This window comes from Garra rufa, chromosome 24 (genome assembly GCF_049309525.1).
Source record: "Garra rufa chromosome 24, GarRuf1.0, whole genome shotgun sequence".
Classification (NCBI taxonomy): Eukaryota; Metazoa; Chordata; class Actinopteri; order Cypriniformes; family Cyprinidae; genus Garra; species Garra rufa.
In genome coordinates, this window is record NC_133384.1 from 27,743,619 (window position 1) to 27,762,566 (window position 18,948).

Consider the following 18,948-nt stretch of genomic DNA (forward strand, 5'->3'; position numbering starts at 1 on the left):
TTGATGCTCCAGACTGAAACACGAAGCATTAAGAGCCGGGGGTGAAAACTGTTGCAATTTAAAGATCAGGGTAAATTCAACTTATTTTGTCTTCTGGGAAACACGTAGGTATATTCTGAAGGGCAGTGCTAAATGAAAAAAATATGATATTTCGCCAAAATAAGAAAAATCTACACATTTCTATTGTGTTCAAAAGTTTTCAACCCCGGCTCTTAATGCATCGTTTTTCCTTATAAAGCATCAGTGAGTGTTTGAACCTTCTGTAATAGGTTCATGAGTGCCTCAGTTGTCCGCAGTGTGAAAAGATTGATCTCAAAATCACACAGTCATTGTTGGAAAGGGTTCAAATACACAAAAATGCTAAAAAACCAAAGAATTTGTGGGACCTGAAAGATTTTTATGAAGAACAGCAGGCAGTTTAACTGCTCAGGATAAACAAGGAACTCATGAACAACTATCACTAAACAACTATCAACTTTTATTTTCTCTTGTGGACTGTAAACGTCTTTCATATCTTACTCAGGTCAGTACTAAATAATAATTATTTTGCTAAAATAGTTAACATTTTGCAGATTCTATAAGGTGCATGTAAACTTTTGACCTCAACTGTATCTATCTATCTAGATTTTTGTGTAGTCGTCAGAGCTCTACATTACAATTTTAAAGTCTCACTGTTCATCAGGCTTGAGTGTTTTTGCAGAAGCAGAAAGGAGCACTTCGCAGGTCGGCTCTCACATTGCTGTTTTCGGGAAGGAACTGAGCATTGCCCTCTCGGCATGTGAGGCTGAGTAACGGACAGCAAGAATGAACGCCTGCTGAGCCACAACAGCACAGGAAGTCAACAGCCTGTTTAGCACAACTTCCCCTTAACCCTCCCCTCGCTGACCATGCATCCACACTGTTTACACAAGAGCAACACTAACACATGAGCCTGTCGTCTTCACCACACCACGAGGCATAAACAACAGCATGTTATATATAATGATGTATGATTTAATTATATTTAACAACGAAAGGGAGTCAGTGACTCTTTAGATTCTTATTCTTTGTTCAATGAAGAGACATATATTCAAGAAAAGTCCTGTAGTTACAGGTGCATTTAAGATGATTAATGTACATTAACGCAAATTATGTGTAACTTTAAGGTACTTTCCAATTCCAAAATATTCATTTAGAAACCAACAATGACTACCGAGTGTGAAGCCTGACCTCTACTGACATTTGAGAGAACAGTTATTTATATTTCAACATCGATGTTGTGCTAAATACTAACACACTGCCTACTGTTTTTTTTTTTTTTTATAAATAGCATGTGAAACTAGCATGTGATTATATGTGACCCTGGACCACAAAACCAGTCTTAAGTAGCACGGGTAAATTATCGATTTTTCTTTTATGCCAAAAATCTTTTTTTCACAACCTTTGTTTTTTTAGTTATACTGTAAATATACACTACCGTTCAAAAGTTTGGGGTCAGTAAGACTTGTAATAGTCTTTAAAGACGTCTCTTATGCTCATCAAGGCTGCATTTATTTGATTAAAAATACAGAAAAAAACAGTAATATTGCAAAATGTTTTTACAATATAAAATAATGTTTTTTATTTTAACATACTTTAAAATAGAATTTATTCCTCTGATGAAAAGCTGAATTTTTATCAGCTGTTACTCCAGTCTTAAGTGTCACATGACCCTTCAGAAATCATTCTAATATGCTGATTTATTATTAGAATGATCAATGTTGGATAATATCAACAGTTGTGCTGCCAAATATTTTTTGGAACCTGTGATTTTTTTTTTTTTTTCCAGGATTCTTTCATGAATAACAAGTTTAAAAAGTACAGTGTTTATTCAAAATATAAATATTTTATAACAATGTAAATTATTTATTATTAACTTTTAATAAACTTTAAATTATTAACTTAATACATCCTTGGTGAATAAAAGTATTAATTTCTTTAAAAAAAAAAAGAAACAATAAAAATGTACTGACCCCAAACTATTTAACGGTATGTAACTCAGAACTGCGTGATATAAACTCGCAATTGTGAGTTGTAAAGTCAAAATTGCCAGACATAAACTAGCAATTTTGAGAAATAAGTCAGATTTGCGAGATGTAAACTGCAACTTTATATCTCACAATTGTGAGACTTTTTTTTTTTTTTTTTACATAATTTCATAACATATCAGTCTTTTCCCCCTCAACTCACAATTGCAAATTTATATTTCACAATTCAGAGAAAAGTCAGAATTAGAGTTTGTATCATGCAATTCTAAGAAAAAAGTCAGAATTGTGAGATCAAATGTCACAATTCTCACTTTAATTCTGGCATTTGTGAGTTTATATCTCGCAATTCTGAGAAAAAATGTCACAATTCTGACTTTATTTCTCGCATTTGTGAGTTTATATCTTGCAGTTGTTACTTCTTTTTTTTTTACATTATTTGATAACATATCAGTCTTTTTCCCCTCAACTCACAATTGCGAGTTTATATTTCACATTTCTGAGAAAAAATGTCAGAATTGTGACTTTATATCTGTTTCTCATAATTCTGACTTTATAACACGCAACTGCGAGTTTATATCTTCCGAGAAGAAAAGACAGTATTGCGAGTTTGTATCATGCAATTCTGAGAAAAAAGTCAGAATTGTGAAATAAAACGTCGCAATTCTCACTTTATTTCTCGCATTTGTGAGTTTATATCACGCACTTCTGAGGAAAAAGTCGCAATTCTCACTTTATTTCTCGCATTTGTGAGTTTATATCGCGCAATTCTGAGGAAAAATCAGAATTGTGAGATAAAACGTCGCAATTCTCACTTTATTTCTCGCATTTGTGAGTTTATATCGCGCAATTCTGAGGAAAAATCAGAATTGTGAAATAAAATGTGCAATTCTCACTTTATTTCTCGCATTTGTGAGTTTATATCACGCACTTCTGAGGAAAAAGTCGCAATTCTCACTTTATTTCTCGCATTTGTGAGTACAATTCTGAGGAAAAAAATGTCAGAATTGTGACTTTATATCTGGCAAAGTTAATATCTCATAATTCTGACTTTATAACATGCAACTGCGAGTTTATATCTCACAATCCCGAGAAGAAAAGGCAGTATTGCCAGTCGCAATTACCTTTTTTTTATTCAGTGGCGGAAACGGGTTTCCATTAAGGATCTTCTGCTGTGAATGGGTCCAAACGGCTGATAAAAACAGCCACAAATAATCGGTACGACTCTAGTCCAACAATTAACATCTTGTAAAGTGAAAAGATGTGTATTTGTAAGTAAAAAAAAAAATCCATTAAGCCATTTTAAATTTTAAAATGTTGCTGGACAAAGCAATAACATGGACAGAAGACCCATATTTTAGTCAGAAAAAGCGGTTTACAGTTAAAAACATCTTGAGTTTATTAACTTAAGAGTATCCACCTTTTCCCCGCTGGAAAGGCGACAGCTGCAAGCGAAAACTAACAATAAATTAAAATTCCTACCTTTTAAAATTGTTTTATTAAATTTAACACCTACCCCTTACAATAAGGCAAAAACTGTAGCTGAAAAGTGGGCGCGGCCATTTTGTACATTATATGGGTCTTGCTTCTCGTTTCATCTGCATCCAGTTCTTTTTAGCTGTACAAAACAGCTCGTTTAGTTCCTTAATATAGCAATTGGTGGTCTTACCATAGTATTTTAATGTATTAACTTAATTATGAACACACTACTTTGTAGTGCAAACAGTATTATTTATATATATATATATATATATATATATATTCTAAACAGCACATGACATGATAATTAATAAGACAATAATTAAAAAAACAGACAGGGTAAAAAGCCTACACATTTTTGTTTATTATGTAACAAAAACATTGTTTATAAATCTCTGGTAGTAATCACAGAACTGAAGCAGTTAGATAACCTGTGCTTTTGTAGTATACTGTAAATGTCAGAGTAAATAAAAAAAAAATTGCTTTTATTAGACAGAGGATGGCACAATATGCATAAAATTAGCACTCATCTCTTAAAAACATCACCTCCAAGACAAATGTAAGGCACATAGGTATAAAAACAGTACAATTAGACTAAATAGATTTCGTTTTTATCATGAAATGAATAGTTGTATCATAACCGTCGTATGCTTAATGTGGTTTCTGAAGGATGCATGTATAAAAAAGAAAGTTTCATAATGCATAACAGGAAAGGCTGTCTGCGTGCAAATAAAGCATTTTCTTTGTGTACTCAACCTTTTAACACAAAGAGAAACGTAAACCGCGAAACATAATAGTCGAGGCACATGTCAGCTACGGTGGGGCCGTATACGAGACCCTGAAAATAAATTATGGCATATTTGCGTCTCCACCTCAACAAGAATTCCTCTGAAATGTTCTAGAACCTGAAATGTGTTCATGTACATAATGGAAACTGCTTTAAAAATCATAAAAATGACAATCAGTCTTAATACTTACTTGTTGTAAACAAATGTAAATACTCATTTTTTTTGTATAACATCAAGGCATGTCACATCAAAAGCATTTTAAACAAAAAAAATATGCATGAATTAATCTGTAAACACTCGTCCGGTTAGAACCTCATCCCATTTTGGGACCACAAGACGTCATATCTGATAAAATACTGTTGCGTGTGAGCAGCACAAGACGTCAAGGTTGCATATACGGTACGCAGCACAGCTGGAATACACTTTACTTTCTCTTTTGGTTCTAGTTTCTCTTAATTTAGCAGCTCCAAATAAGTAATAGGCACTTTTCCCTTCTGATTCCCACGTTCACCCATCAGCCAATCAGAGTCCATGCCTGGAACGCTGCTCACCATGATCACCTGCAATAAGAGACAATTAGTGGAAATTCATATTGAGAGATAGTTGTACAAAATAAAAATGTGCCGCCCACCTCATCGGCCAATAAGGAGAGCTCGTTGCTGCCCGCGGCGTCGTAATCGTACAGCACCCGTGCTTTGCGGCTCCCGCTGAAGTTTTGCAGCTCGGTGAAACCTGAAGACGCATTGGCTGAGCTGGCAGGAAGAGAGGTTGAGAGCGGCAGGATGGGGACAGAGACACTGGCCGCGCCGCTGGTTGACTGGTTGTTGTTGGAAGAGAAAGCCGAAGGGAAGCTGGAGGAGAAAGATAAGTTCAGATGAGTTACATGGGCCATTCTACACAATTGGTCCAAAGTCAGAGTTGGAAACGTTTTGGGAAAAGAAGTATTTGTATAACATCCAAGGTACACATTTCTGGTGCGGTTAATTCTCATATTGTATTGTCAGAAAGTTTTGGAATATTTGTCTTCTACCCAAATTGGTCAGTTCAAAACATTGGTCGTGGTACAAAACAGTAATAATAATTTAATTAGAAGGGTTATATTGACCAATTAAATTAGTTTACTTCCAGAACAAAAATAAATTTACTCACCCCCTTGTCATCCAAGATATTCATGTCTGTCTTTCTTCAGTCGTAAAGATTTTTTTTTGCGGAAAACATTTCAGGAATTTTCTCCATATAATGGACTTGCAGTTTAAATGAGTCAAGTGATCCCAAAAGCAGTTGTAAATGATCCCAGCCGAGGAAGAAGGGTCTTACCTAGCAAAACGATTGGTTATTTATTTATTTTTTAATTACAATTTATATACTTTTTAACTTTAAACGCTCGCCTGGTCTTGCTCTGTCCGAACTCTGTTTTTTCTAGTTCAAGACAGTTTCTCCCTCAACTTCAAAAATATTTTTAAAATCGTCCTACATCGCTGCAGAAGTACTGACCCAATGTTTGCAAAGTGAACATGCAAAGAGGATCAAACACCCTTAACAAAAAAGGTAATACAGCGATGTAGGACGATTTTGAAGTTGAGAAAATGAGAAGGTTTTTCGACAACCCTGTCTTGAACCAGAAAAAACAGTTCCGGCAGTGCAAGACAAGCGTTTGAGGTTAAAAAGTATATAAATTGTAATTAAAAAAAAAAAAAAAAAAAAAAAAAATTGTTTCGCTAGATAAGACTCTTCTTCCTCAGATGGGATCATTTACAACTGCATTTGGGATCGTTTGAAGCTGCATTTACAACTGCATTTGGGATCGTTTGAAGCTGCATTTAAACTGCATTTTGGAAGTTTAAATTTGGGGCACCATACAAGTACACTGAGAAAAAATCCTGAAATGTTTTCCTTAAAAAAAACTATTTCTTTACGACTGAAGAAAGACAGACATGAACATCTTGGATGACAAGGGGGTGAGTACATTATCTGTATATTTTTGTTCTGGAAGTGAACTTCTCCTTTAAGATTTTGCTTACATCTAGATTGTAAATATATATTTTTGATAATTTATTTAAAAATTTTCAAAGCTAAATCCATAACAATCAAGTTATCAATATTTCAAGTGTGGTTTATGAGATTTGTTGTATTTTGAATCCAAATCTTCTTTGTAAAAGGCAAAAAGTTGATCATACTGATTTCAAACTTAAAGGATTCGATAGTTTGAATATACACTGAACCAATATAACATCTTAGTTGATAATTCAGTATACTTTATTTTTAACAAAACATCCCATGTTTTGGTCATGACAGGACATTTTCAGCAGTGACAATGTTTTGGTAGCAACCACTTCACATTACAGAACTCGTCACTTCCGAAAAAAATGGTGACATGTTTCGGTCGTGACTGTTACGGTAGTGGCAATTCTATGGGACAACACCTAAAAAACAATGATGTCACTACTGAAACGCCACCAAATGTTTCGGTATTGACAATTTTAGATAACTTTGAACCTAGCCTAGATGCTAATCAAACCATAGTTAGCTATAGCACAGTTCTGAACAGTGGTATATACATAAAAACTAAATATTATGGAATAACTCCCAAAAAGTGTGCTTAACTGCAGAGAAAAAGGCGTTCAGTAGTGATGTTTCTTTAAGTTACCCTGATTTTTCTGACTTAAAGGGATGGTTCGGAGTAGAATTGACTTCATTGCTATGCACTCCGAAGCCCATGTAAATACCCCATCCGAAGTTTTTTTTACCTTAGTCAAACATTTATGGAGATATTAGAGTTTTTCGAATTGCTTGTTACAGGAGTGATTGGTACATGTGATGTATCTCGTAAATTGCACCACTAAACGTGCAAGTAATCTTACCAAACTTGTACAGTAGTGTAAATAGGTTATGTACTCACAAAACGCTGCATCGGAACATTTGTAAGTCCACCATGAGTGTTTTAAAAACACGTTTTAGCCGATCCCTACTAGTCTCAAAAACTACAAATGGCGACACGTCGACGTCACTTCCCTGGTTTGAAAAAAGCACGTAAAAGTCCTCCTACAAGTTGACATGCACACAGATGTAGTAGGAGGACTTTTACGTGTTTTTTTCAAACCAGGGAAGTGACGTCGACTTGTAGTTTCTGAGACTAGTAGTTCTGAGTGTTTTTAAAACACTCATGGTGGACTTACAAATGTTCTGATGCAGCGTTTTGTGAGTACATAACCTATTTACACTACTGTACAAGTTTGGTAAGATTACTTGCACGTTTAGTGGTGCAATTTACGAGATACATCACATGTACCATTCACTCCTGTAACAAGCAATTCGAAAAACTCTAATATCTCCATAAATGTTCGACTAAGGTAAAAAAAACTTCGGATGGGGTATTTACATGGGCTTCGGAGTGCATAGCAATGAAGTCAATTCTACTCCGAACCATCCCTTTAACACATTTACCTCAAAATGATGGGGCCTATCTACTCGCACCTTGTAGCTATGAGTGGGGGACACTCATAGTTCAAATTTATGGGTTTAGTTAAAATCATGGATTTTAGCTTTAAATTTATGGGTTTAGATAAAATTATGGATTTTAGCTTTAAATTCATGGGTTTAGATAAAATCATGGATTTTAGCTTTAAATTTATGGGTTTAGATAAAATCATGGATTTTAGCTTTAAATTTATGGGTTTAGATAAAGTCTCTGCCAAAAGACCAAAACATACATTCAATTTTTTTTAGCCTCATTTTTTTTTTAATTTAAACCAAAAAGATAGTATTTAAAACAACACTGGAAAAAAACACAAACATTATTTCAATATCATTTTCATTAGTTGAAATAAATGGGAAAGTACCCAATAAATTATGATTTTATATATATATTAAGCTCACTAATATTTTAAATTTTACTATGGGCTTTAATAGATAAGAGAAGGATCTTAATAAACATCGAAGATTTGAAAACGTAAAGGCTTTTTAAATGTGTTTTTTAGTTGTGGGACAGCAGTTTGCACCAATTCTGTAGAATGGCCCATATGATCATAAAAACATATTGATGAAAATCTTAAAAAAAGTCTTACTTCCCCAACTGCTTTTGGAGGTCGACCATGTACTGGTAACACTGGGCGTAATATGTCATCTGAGCCTCCACAAAGTCATTTAGACAGCGGAGATGATGGGCCTGGGACAAAAAGAAAATTGGGAAAGATATTATATGGTTTGTTATAGATCAGACCTTGGGATTGCAGAATAAAACTGTATTGGCAGGTGGCCCAGCGAGCAGCAAGTTTTCGGATGAGCTCACATGTGTGCTGCCGATTCCTTCCAGAAGAAGTCTGGTGATCTCTGCTTGTCTGTCAAACTCACTCTGTGTCATCTTCAGGTCTTGCTCGGCCTGAAAGAGAGAGAGAAGAGAGTCAGGAAATGTTTTAGTTATACAGCTGAAGCCAATGGAAGATTTGAGATTCAGCAGAACTAGTGCACTTAAAAGACCTCACATTGTTTAAAGGGAACAAAGCAACTGATAACTGAAAAAACAGCTGGTGTGTTTTCAAACAGATAGTGTTGAAAGGTTTTATAGAGAAAACCAGTCTGTTAGCGATTTGTGTAAAAACATATTTTTAAAATCATCTAGTTCATAGATGAGCAGTCAGTATTAAGGAAGCTCTGTATGAATCCTCTTAGAGAAGTTGTATCTCTGACCCACGTCCAAATATGTGTACTTCCTTAGTATGTAAAAAGATGTCAAAAAGAGTAGTATTTAAATAGCCATTTTTTAAACACTAAGTGGAAAGTGGGCAGATGACATACTGCTTCTCTTGAGAGTATAAAGTGAATGCAATATATAGGAAATATAGGGATTTTGGAAGCAGAATGTTGGTAAATAAAACAAATAGAAATCATTTTCCTGTAATAAAATAAAGCTAAAATTAAATAAAATATTAGATGAAAACTTGCAATGAAAAATAAAGAAACTTACACTGAAAATCAGAGATGCTACATGGCAACTAACTGAAAATAACTTTAGGTTATAAATTAAGTACTAAAACGACTAAATCTGAAAAAGTTATTAAAGTTAAAAATTACAAATTCAAAATATTAATAGCTAAAATAAAAATACTGGAGTGGTCAAAAGAAATTAAAGTTAAAACACTAATAAATAAAAAAACGACAGAACTAACTAACAAACTAATAAAAATGACAGAAAAACTACTTAAAATGAAAACTTAAATATACAATACAAACAATTCAAAATAATATTAACAAAAAAATACTAAAATAATACTGATGTGGTCAGAAGTAATTAAAGTTAAAAAAAATTAACTTTTTTTTTTTTAAATGGCAGAAAAATTACTAAAACTGAAAATATAGATTAAAAACCATTCAAAATCTTAAAGGAATACTAAAATAATACTGGTGTGGTCAAATGTCATATAATAAGAGTCAAAAGATTGATAAAAAATTAACAAAATAATAATGACAGAAATTACTTAAACTAAAATTAAAATGAAAACTGAAAATACATCAAAACAATTCAAAATAGAATAAAGAATACTAAAATAATACTGGTGTGATCAAAAATAAATAAAATTAATAAATAAAAAGGACTGAACAATTACTAAAATGTCAAAAATTAAAAGAAAACTGAAAATATACAGTTAAACAATTTAAAATTCTAAATATTAACTAAAATAATACTGGTGTGGTCAAAAGTAATTAAAGTTAAAACACTAATAAAAAAATAAATGAATAAATGACAGAAAAATTACTAAAACTCAAACTAATATAAAAAATAAATAAATATTTCAAAATATTAAAAGAATACTAAAATAATACTGGTGTGGGCAAACATAATATAATAAGAGTCAAAAGACTAATCAAAAATTGACAAAATAAAATGACAGAAATAAACTAAAACTAAAATAAAAACTGAAAATATACATTCAAAATATATACAGAAAAATTTAAAACAATACAAAAATAAAGAAATTAAATTATAAATTAAAAATGATGAAAAATTGTGACATAAAAACAATTCAAAATATTAAAAGAATATTTAATACTTTTGTGGTCAAAAGTACTTGAAGTTAAAACACCAATAAAAAATATAAACTTCAGAAATTACTAAAACTTAAAATATACAAAATATATATATATATATATATATACATAATTTGAAATTCAAAACATTTTTACTAAAAGAATCCTAAATAATACTGGTGTGATCATCATAAAATATAAAAAACAAGTGATAAACCATTCAACCTTAGTAAAGTCATTGTTACGCAAGATGCTTTGTGTGGACCTTGCATCTACTTGGTAATTTCACTTTAGCAAGCATACTAAGCTTACTAGCTCAGCACATTGCTAATTTTTAAAGAAAAGTTCTTTGGATAACCTATTAACAAGATATTTTGCTGTTTTTTGACATGCACTGAGAAATCTTGTATGACACTAGAAACTTAAAATGAAGTTGGAAATTAAAGACATAGAAAACAAGCTTTGTAAGCACAAAAAGAAACATTATGCAATGAAACCGGCCTATTTTCAGGTTTTTCACTGAAGAGAGCAACTCATCACGACAGAGTGCAGTTTTCACATTAGTGCCAAGATTCACAGCTGATCCAAAATGGCAGATTGACATTCTTCTTACCTTCATCACTTCCTCTGCCCACATCTGCACAGCATTTGAAAACAGTGATAATATATTTAGAGACAGACCTGAGCGTTACCACCAAACAAAAAAGGAAAATTGAACATGGTAACCAGTTTCAATCAAAATACCACTAGTTATTGTGATTAAAATATAAATTGTGATTCATTTTAATTTCCAAATTTTGATTGCAATGATGCAAATACGAAGCTAAGACAATTTTATCATAGTGATAATAATCAAAACATGGTATTGTGTCAAAAACTATGGTTAGCATGAAAAAGGATTCAACACAAATCACTACTGCTGTAGGGAACATGGACTAGTTGCAGAAATTCACTGAAATTATTTGCGCAATTCACGGCGAATCGAAGCAAACGAAACACTTCCCATTTTGGAAGAGGGCAGCTGTTTGTTTGGGTACCGATGTGTTTAAGTGGGTGTATATATATGTGTGTGTAGGTTGAGTGCTGGTCATGAGGAGATCTTGAAGCACTTCTTTACTTCTCTTGTGAAACTGGGGCCAAGGGAAAAGAGCAGTTTTGAAATGTCATCACGATGTTGAGCAAACATGGATATCCTCTTTCCTAACTCTATATGCACAACAAAAAAGGAACCTGGGAACACACACGCTGCTAATATCCGGGACAAAAGAGCTTAATCAACAGCTTAAAGAGGAACTAGCGTGTCTTAAAGGTGGCTCTCCTGAAGCAAACACTGCTTGGCACTTGAGTGAAACACACACAGACCAACCTTCAGCCATTTCACATGGAGGAAATTCACCATGAAGGAGAAATTGGCAACGTAACCAGCGTCCCCTGGAGGAGGGGTCGTACTGAGGGGCTACCGAGTGCCGACAAAAAAATAAGAGACAGTGAAGAGCTGCATTTCTGCAAGTCTCCGATTACTAGATGCTTATATTTGTAAAACAGTTCCAATAGGAAAATCATTGACATTGAGTCATATTTATGAGGAAAATGCAATTCTAACTCGCGTAGAAGCAATAATAACTCACCAGAGCTCTGGCATCAGCCATTTTGGCCTTCTTTAGCTTGGTTTTCGCAGCATCAAGGTCCAGTCGTTTGTTTTGAAGCAGTTTGCGCTCTTTCTGTGGAGCAGATGAGTTTGGTTTGTTAAAGTTACATTTTTATTATTAAAACCTCTCAGACATTCTTTAAGTTAAACCTGTTGCAGCTTTACACACATTGGATGGTTTTTGAGCTCTTAACAAAACAATGAACCATATTTTTTATTTAGACAGATTGCAAAGTTGATCTTTTTTTAGTGTTTCCAACTCAAATTAATTTAGTTTTCTGTACTTTTAGTTTGAATGGCAAAAAACAAACAAACAAACAAACAAAAAACATCTGTTAAATCCAATATTTACAAAGCTATGGAAGCCTGTCTACACCACGAAATAAAACAAAAATATAATTGTAACTTTTTAAATCTCACAATTTTGACTACTTTTCCTCTCAATTTTGACTTTTTTCCCAGAATTGCGAGATGTAAACTCACAATTGTGACTGTGTTCTCAGAATTGTTTATATCTAGAAATTCTGGCATCATGGCACGAAATTGCAAGTTATCAAGTCAGAATTGTGAGATACAAACTCGCATTTGCGAGAAAAGAAAATTCTGACTTAATTTCTTAGAATTGTAAATTCATATAACACAATTCTGAGAAAAAGTTCTGAATTGCGAGTTTATATCTTGCATTCTGACTTTATACCTTGCAATTGCGAGTTTACATCTCATAATTCTGAGAAAAAAAGTTAGAATAAAGTCCTCGTTCTGTTTTTAATTCAGTGGTGGAAACGGGCTTTTATACAAAGTTGATCCATATGTGACTCTGGACCACAAAACCAGTCATAAGGTTAAATTTTACAAAACTGAGATATATACATCATATGAAAGCTCAATAAATAAGCTTTCTATTGATGTATAGTTTGTTAGGATAGGGCAATATTTGGCCGAGATACATCTATTTGAAAATCTGGAATCTAAGGGTGCAAAAAAATCAAAATACTGAGAAAATCACCTTTAAAGTTGTCCAAATTAAGTTCTTAACAATGCATATTACTAATCAAAAATTACATTTTGATAGGTTTACAGTAGGAATTTTACATAAAATCTTAATGTAACATGACCTTTACTTAATTTCCTAATGATTTTTGACATAAAAGAAAAATCAATAATTTTGACCCATACAATGTATTTTTGGCTATTGCTACAAATATACCCCAGCGACTTAAGACTGGTTTTGTGGTCCAGGGTCACATATATGGTTTAAAAATGTAATCAAATCTGATTTTATTCATCTCAGTTTAAGTTTAATGAGTTTATTCTCAGTATGTTTTTGTGTGTGTTTTTTTTAAAGAAGTCTCTTATGCTGTAAAATGTATTAAAACCAGTAATGTTGTGAAATATTATTAGTTTAAAATGACTTTTTTATTTTTATATAATATAAATGTTTATATTTTAAAAATACAATAAAAAACAAGTAATATTGTGAGATAATATTACAGTTTAAAATAATGTTTTTCTATTTGAATACATTTTTAAAATACAATTTATTCTTGTAATGCAAAGCCATCAGCCATTACTCCAGTCTTAATATTAATGGTGGAAACAGTTCTGCTGCTTAATATATATATATATATTTTTTTTAAACCTGTGATTCTTTTTTCAGGATTCTTTGAGAAATAAAAAGTAAAAAAAAAATCAGCATTTATTCAAAATAGAAATATTTTCTAACAATATCTTTGCTATCACTTTTTATCTATTTAACTCATCCTTGGGGAATAAAAGTATTTAAGTAGTATTCTTAAAAACAACAACAACAACAACAACAACAACGACTTTAAATTTACTGACCACAAACTTTTAAATGGTAGTTTTTATTGTTACAAAAGATTTCTATTTTAAATAAATGCTGTTCTTTTAAACCTTGTATTTATTAACGAATCCTGAAAAAAGTATCTCAAGGTTCTAACAAAATATTATGCAGCACAACTGTTTCCAACATTGATAATAAATCAGCATATCATCATGTTTTGCATCACAGGAATAAATTACATTTTAAAATATATTCCCATAGAAAACAGCTTTTTTACATTAAAATAACATTACACAATATTACTGTTGTTTTCTAGTTTTGATCAAATAAATGCAGCCTTGATGAGCATAAAAAACGTATTTTAAAAAAACATTAAAACCCACTAATTCATGTGTTGTTAGGGTTTCCTGTTCTCACCAATATAGTCTTGAAGTCTCCTTCTAAAAAGTTGCGGAAAGGAGTGAGGAAATTGATGGCAGAGCTCTGTATTAACTCTCGCTCCGCTCCTCCGATCTGCTTCTCCGTCTCGCCGCACTTTATCAGAGCGTTTCCTGTGGACAGCAACAGACCAAATCAATATTCTAACAAAATTATGAGATGCCTAGAGGCTACTCTCATAACAGCAAATGGGCTTTCACATCTAATTTACAGACAACTAGTGCTTTAGTAGGCATTAGGCACACATTGGCAATATACTACTATTATTGAATGAGGTACTATGGGTAATTGGGGCACTAGGCTGCCCATGTATTTGATGCTTACCGTAAGCAGTTCCAGGCCCGAATTCATTCCCAGAGTCGATCATGGACTGACCCAGAAGCTCATGGTTGTTCATCCGCGTGGGCACCTTTTTGTCCAGTTTTTCATACAAGAATTCTTCTATTCTGACATCTGAAAATGCAGATAATAATAACATTACAATGCAAACCTAATGTATTCAGATAGACTAAGTGGTGTTCAATAATATTTTTAACTTAAAACGTATTAATTTAGATGTTAGCACTTCTTTTTTTCAGTGAAAATCATTACTATTAATAATAATAATCATAAATATAGCAGCTTATAAAAGCATTTAAGCACATGAAAAAAAGACATTATGTAGCAAACCTTTTTTATTTCCCACAAATACAGATTACAATACAAGTTTTCAGGATTTTGTGACGTTTTGAGTTTTCCTTTAGGCTTTATAGGATTTTGGGTAAAGTCGGACAGGCCCCTTTTCTAAACAACCCCGTTATAGCTTTTTTGATATATTAAAACATTTTTTTCATAATTATTGACCTAGAGAGTCTAGAGAATTGTACTGCAGTGATTTTTTAAAGTAAAGGAATGCAATATTCTAGATGTGATTGAGTTGACAGGTGAGCGTGCTAGTTCTGTGTTTTGACCAGCTGTTTGTTCCCTCCTGTTGTGCGAGTGTTTCTCTGTCCTGATGATTTTTTAAAGTGGTGTGGCACCATAGTGAGGAGAGCAGCTATTAGTGATGCTCCGATTGATCGGCCACCGATCATGATCGGCCGATATTGGCTAAAAATAGCTTGATCGGCGAACCCCAAAAGCGCCGATCACTTGACCTAAATTACTCGCGCGACTTTTTCACATGTGCATGCACGGTGCACAGGTAAACAACTGCAGAACGGAGCTTACCAGTGGCAACATGAGTACTAAATTCCTTATTTGTTTTGTAAGGGTAGTCTTGTTATTGGGCATGTGACTAAGTTGTGCGTGTACAGAGCGCTGACTGTAGTTTTGGCGGAAAAGTATACTTTCGGTTTCATTCTCTGATATCTTCAGTAAGTGGTAAATGTGCGTGCTTGAATGTAAATGCATGTATCTTTCTATACCCGTCATATTGCAATAATGTTACCGCTGTATGTCTGATTGCTGTCATCAGATCATGTTGTAGATCAGTTAATATAGAATGAGGAGAAACGGTGCCCGTGTAATTCACGTGCATATGTTTAGCGCCATTTTATCGCATCGTAATTCTAATGAACGCATATAGATGTTACTGAGGTGAATGTTTATGTTTCCTATATACAGACGGATTCTGATATATCATATTTAATTCAGCCTAAACCACATTTTACTACCTTTATCCTAATGACTGTGCGATGCTGGATAATAAAATCCTTACATCATCTTAAAAAGCAGCTACAAATAACAAGCAAAGAACATTTACCTAATCAAAGAACTTCATCACGTGTTAAGGAGACGTGGCCACTCTATGCATGTTTTTACCACGGCAAGTTTCTGAAGCATCCTAGAACCTACTCTCTGCACTGCATCGCTAAAGTTAGGCGCCTTTTTGACGGATAATAATAATCGTCTTGCTATCGTCAAAGGCATCAGCAACAGGCGAGATCTCTAACTATCGTCGATATACGATCCTGTCGTCTATAACCCTAACTTGGTGGTTCTTCAAGATATTGACTGTAGCCTATTACTACAGTTTTTTTTTCAATATTGTTAATTTAGAGTTAGTTTCATTTCTACAAATGGTGCAAACTCTGCTAGATTATAGATAAAAGATTCCCATACCTTTATCCTAATGGCTGTGCAATGCAGTGTGTGTGAGTGTGTGTGTGTGTGTGTGTGTGTGTGTGTGTGTGTGTGTGTTCACTTCTCACTGCTGTGTGTGTGCACTTGGATGGGTTAAATGCAGAGGGCCAATTTCGAGTATGGGTCACCATATTTGACAATACGTCACAACTTTCACTTTCACTTTCTGTGATCAGCAGTGATCGGCATCGGCAGATCATGATCTTGGTGATCGGTAATCGGTGATCGGCCCCAAAAATGCTGATCGGAGCATCTCTAGCAGCTATAGTTATAGACTTTCTGACATTTCTGTGAGATTTGAATGCTATGATGAAGAATAAAGTTAAAAGATGAACCCTCCGAGAGAAAAATGTTCAATTGTACCATCATATCACATACAAATAACAAGCACTAGAATCTCTAATTAGATGCAGATGTCATTGCTAATAAACTGTCCAATCACTGAAATGAATCTTACTTGGGTTTGGTTGCAGTAACACTTCAGTCTGCTTCAAAATCCTCTCTGTCCAGTGTTTAGTGGTTTCAGCTCTGGTGAGGAGATTCTCCAAATGTGCATCCAGCTCAGTCTTCTCAGCCTGGCCAAATTTTTCTTCTGTGAACTGTTTGTAAAGACAACAATTTTTTTTTTTTAATTTGAGGAGCATATGTTTGCCCATATTACTGTCACGAATATTTGAAACAAGGTAATTTCAGACGAATTCAAAGTGCTGTCACTGTGTAATATGTTATAATATTCAACGCCTTGATGTAAACTAAAATATATCACGATTTGCTGCTCAAGAAACATTAAATATTATCAATATTTAAAACAGTTTAGAACATTATTTTCAGAATTCTTTGATGAATAGAACAATACAAATATCAGCATTTATCTGAAATAAAAAGCTTTTGTCAGTATATTTTTGTGGAAATTATAATTAATACTTTTATTTAGCAAAGATACTTTAAATTGATCAAAAGCGATTATAAAGACATTTATAATTTTTCAAAAGACTTCTATTCTAGATAAATGTTGTTCTTCTGAACTTTCATCAAAAAAAAATTAAACAAAATTATACTCAGCTGTTTTCAACATAATAATAATAAATGTTTTTTGAGCAGCAAATCAGAATAGTATAATGATTTCTGAATCATGTAACTGGAATAATGATGCTAAAATTCAGCTTTGATATCACAGGAATAAATTACATTTTCAAATACATTCAAATAGAAAACATTATAATTAAATGGTAAAATGTTTTGCTGTATATTGGATCAAATAAATGCCAGCCTGGTAAGCATTAAAAAAAAAAAAATTTAAAAAACATCACTGATTACAAATCTTACTGTTCAAAAACTTTTACATGGTATAGTGTAGTTACACAACACACACAAAAAAGTATCTAGAAATACATAAAAGCATTCCTGACAGATTTATATAAAAGGAAGTGTCCAAACATTTATCTAGTTTTAGAATTATATCAATAACAGGCCTATAAAGTGTTTGGCACTTGATAAACACACTGAAGTGTTTGTTTTGCAGAGTGTTATGTGAATGGTTATGTGTGTCTCAAATCCTAGTGAGCAGCGTTTTTGGCCATCATATCCGCGTTTTTTCCGCGTCATCAGCAAATATGACCATCTCTATGCCAAAGGCTAAAACTGTTGTCTAACTAGACAGCACATTAGGTTTAGGACACAGCCTTTGTGTGTGGATGTGCTGAGCTCTACCGGATTAAACTCTGCTTTAGCCCGTTAGCGTTAGCCTCACAAACTGAATCAAGACAAAAAGTGAAAATATCAGTCTATTTTGGCCATATAACAAAGTATAAATAACTAAAAGCCATAACCAAGCATTAAATATTTGCGTCTGCACTAAAACAACAGATAAATTTAATTCTAAGTCGATGAACAAAACAGATTTACCGTTACAACACGAGAAAGGCCTTAAGAGAGAAAGTCACAGAAATACTGCGGTATGTACATTAGAAATCACCCAAAGCGTCTTAATGCCCCAAAAGACAGTGTTTAGAGTTCACGTGTTGAAATAAAACATAATTAAAAACTTCTTTACAGCGAATCTGAATTTGCACTTACTTGCACCGCCCGACTGAATAAAGTACCAGCGTCCGCTGCCAGTCTCTTCACGTTAAAATCCATCTTTAAGTTTTAAAACTATTTATTAAAAGTGAGTGCGCACGTCGGGATAATGTAAATAAATGAGATGGCATCAATTTTATCCTTTATTACAACGGCCGGTTTTTTTGTGAAAGTATGACTAAACTAAAGCAACAGCCGGCGGAGAAGAGGAAGAAGAACCACCCACAGATCTGATTACTGCGAGCACAGAACCGGAGTTGGACCACGATAAGTGTCCGGTATCAACATATGTGTGCTAAAAACATTAGCGTTATATAAAACAAAACGCAATGGGGCTTTTTTTAATAAAGCATTTTCATTAATATTATGTCGTGTTGCATAGAGATCCGGGACATTGTGTTTTTAGGCCCAGAGTGCCACAGTGAGTCAGACTAGTTGCTTCAGATTTGAGACTTGGGTAGCATGTTTTTATTTTGTCGAGTTGTCATGCTGAGCTCTTTTCTCTTGTAGTTAAACTTTAATCAGGATATGTTTGTATGTCTATGTATTTATTTGTGTATA

General features: G+C 33.4%; 2 protein-coding genes across 5 annotated transcripts in view; both read right to left on the reverse strand.

Moving 5' to 3' along the window:
* Positions 1–18,948, reverse strand: part of prkag2a (protein kinase, AMP-activated, gamma 2 non-catalytic subunit a) — a 234,895-nt gene that overhangs the window by 123,294 nt on the left and 92,653 nt on the right. The window lies entirely within an intron of this gene.
* sh3glb1a (SH3-domain GRB2-like endophilin B1a) lies at positions 3,823–18,620 on the reverse strand. Of its 3 annotated transcripts, XM_073830484.1 has the most exons (11): positions 18,385–18,620; positions 16,766–16,907; positions 14,509–14,637; positions 14,164–14,297; positions 11,923–12,015; positions 11,661–11,750; positions 10,908–10,931; positions 8,559–8,648; positions 8,335–8,435; positions 4,902–5,121; positions 3,823–4,830 (listed from the first exon to the last, which is right to left on the reverse strand). In XM_073830484.1, exons 1-11 carry the CDS (start codon positions 18,445–18,447, stop codon positions 4,723–4,725), a joined length of 1,194 nt encoding a protein of 397 aa, XP_073686585.1. In that variant the 5' UTR covers positions 18,448–18,620; the 3' UTR covers positions 3,823–4,722. The 3 variants fall into 3 exon arrangements, with proteins under 3 accessions (XP_073686585.1, XP_073686586.1, XP_073686584.1); XM_073830485.1 differs by lacking the exon at positions 11,661–11,750 and having other exon boundaries at positions 10,908–10,975; positions 11,919–12,015; positions 18,385–18,619; XM_073830483.1 differs by lacking the exons at positions 10,908–10,931; positions 11,661–11,750 and having other exon boundaries at positions 18,385–18,615.

Coding starts and splice junctions, on each gene's coding strand:
- sh3glb1a (XM_073830484.1), bottom strand. CDS start 18,447: ATGGATTTTAACGTGAAGAGACTGGCAGCGGACGCTGGTACTTTATTC. Junction 16,908..18,384: donor TATTCAGTCGGGCGGTGCAA/GTAAGTGCAAAT, acceptor CTTTACAAACAG/TTCACAGAAGAAAAATTTGG. Junction 12,016..14,163: donor GAGACTTCAAGACTATATTG/GTGAGAACAGGA, acceptor TCTGCTCCACAG/AAAGAGCGCAAACTGCTTCA.